Raw genomic sequence first — 7,696 nt, 5'->3', positions numbered from 1 at the left:
GAGATGAGTGACGTGTCAGTGAGGACAGGGCTGCATGTGACAGGAGCAGTGACATGATGTGAGGAGGGGAATGGAGGCAGCAGGAAGCCACAGACTGAGAGTTATATAGTGGAAGGAGCAGGGTCCCCAGCAGCACAGAGTATATCAGGAGATGAGTGATGTGTTAGTGAGGACAGGGCTGCATGTGACAGGGGCAGTGACATGATGTGAGGGGGAGAATGGAGACAGCAGGAAGCCACAGACAGAGTTATATAGTGGGAGGAACAGGATCCCCAGCAGCACAGAGTATATCAGGAGATGAGGGATGTGTCAGTGAGGACAGGGCTGCATGTGACAGGGGCAGTGATATGATGTGAGGAGGGGAATGGAGGCAGCAGGAAGCCACAGCCTGAGAGTTATATAGTGGGAGGAACAGGATCCCCAGCAGCACAGGATATATCAGGAGATGAGTGATGTGTCAGTGAGGACAGGGCTGCATGTGACAGGGGCAGTGACATGATGTGAGGAGAGGAATGGAGGCAGCAGGAAGCCACAGACTTAGTTATATAGTGGGAGGAACAGGATCCCCAGCAGCACAGAGTATATCAGGAGATGAGTGATGTGTCAGTGAGGACAGGGCTGCATGTGACAGGGACAGTGATATGATGTGAGGAGGGGAATGGTGGCAGCAGGAAGCCACAGACTGAGAGTTATATAGTGGGAGGAGCAGGGTCCCCAGCAGCACAGAGTATATCAGGAGATGAGGGATGTGTCAGTGAGGACAGGGCTGCATGTGACAGGGGCAGTGATATGATGTGCATTGTGGTATCAAGGTCCCCTATATATGAAACAAAGTTTATACAACCAATTTTTCCCCCCAAGAGATGCAATACCTGAAGCAAGACAAAACACAGAAGCAAACAACTTTATAATTTATATACCAACATTTATTGATATGTACAGAGGTACAACACTTAGCAAAGTATATTATATTTATATTGTCATGTATAAAGAATTTCCAGTTTTATACATAAGTTACAGAAAATGATGTGACACGGTTTGAGAGCATCAGAGCAACTTTCTATAAACCTGAAAGGCAGAAGGTAACTCACAGTAAGAGCACACCACAAAGGAGAGGTCTTATATGTCAGCACGGGAAACGCAGGGAGGGTCATACGTATTAACCATCCAATTACATTGCACACACTGAAGCATTTGTAGTTTAACAAAAAAAAAAAAAAAAACAGGAAAAACATATTTGATATACTTCAATCATTTTGCACAAAAACAATTCAATTATAACTCCCTGTAGGCCACTGGATTATTTATATATTTAGTAATGGTGGAACGTGGCTGCTACTGCTAGTATTGCAGTTAGTGTACCCCTTCCACGTGTTTCCTCCAACACCAATCTGGTCCTGTCCATGGGGACAACTCAATTAGCGGCCGAGGTTGGAACGTGGTGCCTCACGCCCACCAACGTCACACCCCGTAGATTTGCACAGGTAATTGTGCGCTGTTGGTATGCTGTAACTTTCGCTGATACACTGTATGCAGCCGCACATTGTCTAGAACTTAATTCCCCCCTATGAGTAGTACTTGATTGAGTTGACTTGGCCTAGACTGACCAGCGAGTCGTTTGATTTGACTCCCCGTAATATATAATATAATGTTAATTTGATGTAGTATAATAATAGAGATCTGGGAACATAAAAGGGCGTGGAGGTGGTAGATTATGGTAGGACCGTTGCGGCACCAGGCAATCCAAAGGGCCATCTAAACTGGACTGTATGCCAGTGAAAATAAGTGCATGGACCAGTAGCCTCGTAGTGTGGCTCTAGGATGGGTTCACTCTATGGCACCAAAATTTCTCAGGGTACCTACCCGGCCTACACAAAACTATTTGTGGTGTTACCCAATAATCAGCCTATGAGCTCACTGGGAAGCGTCGTAATCAGCTAGTACTGAGCCACCCAGGACTGCGAGTGCCTCCACTAAACTGTGTACCACAAGCGGACTGGACTTTGCTACAAGATTTTGGTCATGGGCCACCTAATGGCCCACTTTTCCCAGCCTAGCCCAGGGAACCAGCACCCTGTGTGCCGCCACCCTAACTCCAATTTCAAGAACAAACACTGGACATCCACCTTCCCAGGTTCTACATTAAATCTGAGACGTATTCCCAAATGAAGGTGATAACGCGTGAATTAGAAAGAAAAGGATGCAAATATTAGCAAAGCTAAAATTGTATATATATTTTTTAATGGAATATTATTAGTCACCAAATCAATCCTGCGCCGATACTGTATATCTACTGCGGGTGACGTTCCCCTCCCCGCTAAGACTTAGCGGAAAATCCGCAGTACACTATATGGCGGAATACCTGGGTCCTTCACATGGGAGAAACCGACGGCTCACATAGGAGGCAGGGGTGTAGGCGGAGGACATGTCCAGCTAATCTGCATTGGATTATTTGGAAAAAAAACAATAATATTCAATAAAAAAATAAAAAAGTTAGGGCTATATATGTTTGGGGTGAGAATAATTCTGTGGGGGTATACATTAATGTAACAAGAAGGGGAGTTAGAATGTGTCCAACAATATTGCAAATGATAAAAAACTACCAGCCTGTCCACAATTGCAGGTAACCCATTCTAGGCCAGTGCAATACGACACTCTCCTAGGAGGGAAAGAGTTAATGACAAAATTCATATCAACTTTATAAATGTCCAACATGTGTGCTACTGTACATTTACTAACCATATCCGTCTACATGCCGCGTTACGTCATAACAATTCTACCTAGAGTCTAATCACTTTTCTATAACACATCTAAATCACTAAGCCACCGATTAGCAAAAGTAATAGATAAAAAACATTCCATTATACGGCCATTGTACGTCACAATCCGGAGTTGTCACTCGTTAGTTATGGAACGTCACAAAGCGTTGCTGCCTACATAACCGTGATACACATTCAGATATATTTACAACACGCTAGCTGTATATATGTATATAAATATATATATACACACAATAAAACATGAGGTGATAGAACAGGGTCAATGTCTGAAATGAGCGTACAAAATAAGAAATAGGAGCCATTTGCAAACATCTTCCGTCTGTTTTTGAAAAATTCGAAGAAAAAAAAGCACAATTTGAAACATTTCTACCGCATCGTATAAACACGTCTATAATGCACCGTTCACCTAAATTACACGTTGATGCCTACCGTTATCTAATTAAAGTGCAAGAGGCACTTGATATGCATGCTGGCACAAAGTGTCAAATAAAAATCTGAATCATAAGACATGAACAGCACACGTCTACATCTAACAATAATTACCGGGGGACACTGGGGTATATTTCCTCCAGCACAACAAATTAAATGCCAAAAACTACACTTTTACATTGATCAATTAAACTGCTGGGAAAAGCTGGATCCACAATGCATGAGAATGAGGTTGCTCTGTAGAAACAAAAATGTCACCATCATCGTCATCATCATCATCTTCATCATCATGGTGATATTGTAGAACAGTGATGGGTCCAGGGGCATAACTACAGCAGGTGCCATTGCTATGGGCACATGGGCTTAGGGTGCCTGTCTCCCCTGCACTCAGCGCACAAGTTCACAATGGCGCAACAGCTATATAATAATTCTGTAAGGTCTGTCCCATCTCCAGCATGCATACGCAGAGGGACCCAACGGCGTTCACTGCCAGGGAGACGGGACATACAAAGCATAGGATGAAGACTGGCCGCTTGTAATGGGGTAAGTATGGGAGCGGGATGAGGGGTGGGGGGTGTTAAGCAAGGGCGGCATCGGATAAGGGAGAATGTAGAGAGAGGGTCAGGGCTGGCCAGTAGCAGACAGAGAGGGGGCGGATGTAACAGTTGCAGGCAGAGAGGAGCGGGGCAGCGGGGTAAATACTGGCTGCTTTTGCATGTAGCCCACAAATGTCAGACAGCTTTATTTTCACACTACAATTTAGATTTCAATTTGGACACACCCACCCAAATCTAACTCTCTCTGCACATGTTACTCCTGCCCCACCTGCGAGCAGCATGGCTTTGCCCAGTTGCTGGCTTTTTTTTGGTTTGCGTCCACAGAATCATGACAAGTGGTTTGTGAACTGGCCCGTTCCACCAGCCCGCTGTCTTGCGGTGGACTTTGGGCAGCACATTCAGCGAGCGAGCAGAACACAATGGGAAGGCGTGGCTGAGGCCGCGGAGCATGGTAAGCAGTAGCATGCCAATGTGAACTTGACCACTGTGTGGCATAATGTGAACTGGGGTCACTACTATGGGGCATGATCAACCGCTGCGGAGAGATGTGCCTCTCTAGAAGCAATGGGGCCCGGAAAGTTCAGTCACGCTCCTGGAAGGGTGTTAATATTCTCACACCAATCAATCGAGATGGACACTTCCCTTTATACATCTGACAGCTATTAGTGCCTTGTGGCTGGGGACTGGTCACAGGGAAACCTGGACCTTACCATGAGGCTCATGATCAGGGTGTTTGAGGTAGTGGTGTCGGATAAGTCTGTGGCCTAGGCTTCCCAAGCAGTGTCACAGGCCATTACTGTCGCTCAGTCTGCCTACATCCAGTGCGAACTGTACAAGGTCAGGCTTAAAGGGAAATGATCTGCAATATGTATATATCATTATATGTTGTGCAAATTAAGAATAAACGTTCATCTAAAAAAAATAAAAAATAATAATGCGTATTTTGGCTTGTACATTTTCACACACCAAACATGCCACTGTTGCTATTGATATCTATGCAGGGGTTTCGCCTGGGACTAAAAGCTTTTCACAGCAGAATCATCGATCGGCTACACTGAATGTTTAATAAGCAGGGGGGATTCATGGGACATGGGTATGACTGAAAAAATATACTCCTTCTAGTGAAATAAATTGCACCTTTAAATTAATATTCATTTGGCAAAAAAATTACAAAATATATTTTAAGATCCTTTTTATAGACGAGAATGGAATGGGGGTTAATTTTAATCATGCTGCTAAATCTGCCAAAGACGGTTTGCTCAGAAAGGAATGTATCTACCAGCTTCTGCCCCTCCAGCCTGGCACCGTGCCGGGGCGTTTATAGAGGGGCAAAAATCATTGGTCCCATTAATAATATATTTGGTCCATTATTGTAAAGGCAAAGTCAGAAAAACTGTAAACTATATGACACGATATATTATTATCTGACGGCTTGTCTCTTATCTGTTAACATACAGTAATGTTTCGTAATGCGTCGTTGCGAACATCTTATTTCCTGTGAGCGGAGTCGCCTGGAAGCGTCAATGGATTTGTAAATCATGAAAACCTTCTAAATGCCACATTATATATTCTGTCAGCGGAAATGTATCTCTGTAATCCTGCACTAGAATCTAGAGACCTTGGCAGTGATATAATTAATAATGATGTATAATTAGCCTGTGCTGTAGGATACATAGATATTTGTGCTTTCTCTATTACTTTGTGCTTTAATTAGGACTCTGAAGGTCTGTTTATGACTAATTGGACAAGATTTTACACTGTTCAGCGTTGGAACGGGGATGTCCAAGCCGCTCCGGTCCGGGAAGAACATACAAGCTGTGGCTCTCTACTGTGGAACTGTAAGTCCCAGCATGCTGGGCTTTGTAGTCCAACGACAGCCGGACAGCCACAGGGTCCACGAGCCTACATAAGGACCAACTGGTAATTTTATTATCCAGGCCAAACTCTGTTCAGACCCGTGTTTGTGAAAGTGGGGCCATTATCACCCGTGCATGTCTGCATTTGGAGCCTGTACATAAGGGAGAGGGCGTGGGGGGTGTAATGTATACGCCGTAGCATCACCTGTGGTTTCTATATGCAGCATCACTCATGCTTGTGCTGCCATGGGGACGAAGGTGCTGATCTGGTTGTCATGGTAACTGTCTCCAGGGTACCACTAGGCCTAATTCGTATTACCCAGCAAGCACCAGGAGACATTGCTGTGCTACACAGGTCGTCATGGTAACTGTCTCCTGGGTACCTGCTAGGCCTAATCCATATTACCCTGTGGGTACCAGGAGATAAGTCTGTGCTATATGGGTCGTGGGGCCTGCACAAAAATCTCTCTACGAGACCCCACAAAACACTTAATTGTGCTTTTGGAACAACATTGTAGATATGATCTGTATAAAACCTAGAGAAACCACCTGCACAGTGTAAACATCTCGTTATCCTGATATAACGCACTCGGTAGCCATTACTGTACTATTATAATGCATGCAAAATAACTGCGTGCTAAAGTCTGGATTGTGCGTTCTAAAACCTGGATTCTTAAGTTCCACCCTGTGGTATGCAAATTTATTTCATATGTTTGTATTGCACATAATTATTATTGTATACGGAGTGGATATAGTAAAGGTTGAAGCACATAGAAAAATTCCTTGGGGGGGGGGGGGGGGGGGATATTTAAATCTAGGTCATTATTTTAGCTTTATTGCAGGAATATATAAACTCTGAAATATAATTTTAAAGAATCTCATGAAATGTGCTTTAATAACCATCTTAGTAATATGTCATAGGAACTGGCCTGTGCATTGTCAGTAAACTCAGAACATTCCTTCGTTTTGACTTGAAGCAAGTGACGCTAACGATTCATAGATTAAAAAAAACGGTCACATGTAAAGTACGTAACATAAATGCCTTCACATATTACAAATGGATTAAAAAATAGATATGCAAATTTCAAAAAACATAAAAACTCATCAATTTTAAAATTAAAAGAACACTTCACGTTTTCAGCAAAAATAAAAAAAAGTAAAACATGGGATCAGCGCTATGTAACAAACTACGGCGCACAGGATAAATCCTATAAATTAAATACCTAGAAAAGCAAAAAATATATTCTTGGTTGTTCTCCATTGCTGATTGTATGTTAATATAACAGGCCGGGCCTAGAGCAGGAAGACTGTGCAATGTAGACTGTGACTCTATAACACATATAAGAGATGATGCAGGCCAGTAATATACGCTGAGTACTGGTTACGGAGTAATAAAAGTTATGTAATACCATAAATATGGACTGAGTTTAGATCCTGACATGGAACGTATACGACACCAGCAAGAGAACGGAATGTAATGAACACTGTTCCGCAGACAGTACCCTTCCAAATGCTGCATGTTTTGTACCTGAGTCCTAGTTGTCAGCTCATTCATACATTCTCAACACCACAAGACCAAATCAGTCATTGGTCCGGTTTCCCCCATTTTGCATATTGCGAAACATGGATGTCCCAAAGGTTTTCTGTGCTTTGACTGTAAGGGTTGAGCTGGGTAAATGGGTTATGAATAGTCATACTGTACGCTAACACTCTTCACGACAACAGGCTGTGGTGGCAGCGGTGTTCCTGAACTCTTACACTTCCTGCTTCTCTTCCACGACAGCGTTGAAGTCTGCCGATTTGCTGTTGTTTGCCAGCGTTACCTGAAAATGATCACGGTTATGGTCTAGCTTATAAAGAAAACAGTATAGACCCCTCAGATAGTTGAGGTACAAGCAACGTGCATGTTAGGCTTATTTGTACTTATGTAACTACAGTAAGAGAGGAAGAAACTAAAAGCTAGCGTATAAAGAGTACTTGTGGCCTATCCACAGCGGAGGCAGCCATTTTGTGGGCTTACAGTCATGAGAACACCCTAATTAGTTTCTTAGGGATCAATGCCTCATGAATATTG

General features: G+C 43.3%; 1 protein-coding gene across 3 annotated transcripts in view; it reads right to left on the bottom strand.

The window, feature by feature from the left end:
* Window positions 1-904: 904 nt before the first annotated feature.
* The window catches only part of SLC1A2 (solute carrier family 1 member 2), a 176,199-nt gene continuing 169,407 nt past the window's right edge, over window positions 905-7,696 (bottom strand). For 2 of the 3 annotated variants that reach the window (XM_063946295.1, XM_063946297.1), the window contains exon 11: window positions 905-7,445. In XM_063946295.1, coding sequence (XP_063802365.1) covers window positions 7,377-7,445 — 69 coding nt within the window. In that variant the 3' untranslated portion in view covers window positions 905-7,376. The remainder of the gene's footprint in view (window positions 7,446-7,696) is intronic. The other variant, XM_063946296.1, reaches the window with a different exon arrangement.

This window comes from Pseudophryne corroboree, chromosome 11 (genome assembly GCF_028390025.1).
Source record: "Pseudophryne corroboree isolate aPseCor3 chromosome 11, aPseCor3.hap2, whole genome shotgun sequence".
Taxonomy (NCBI): Eukaryota; Metazoa; Chordata; class Amphibia; order Anura; family Myobatrachidae; genus Pseudophryne; species Pseudophryne corroboree.
Note: the sequence above shows the minus strand (reverse complement) of the source record. Positions and strands in the feature narration are given on the sequence as shown.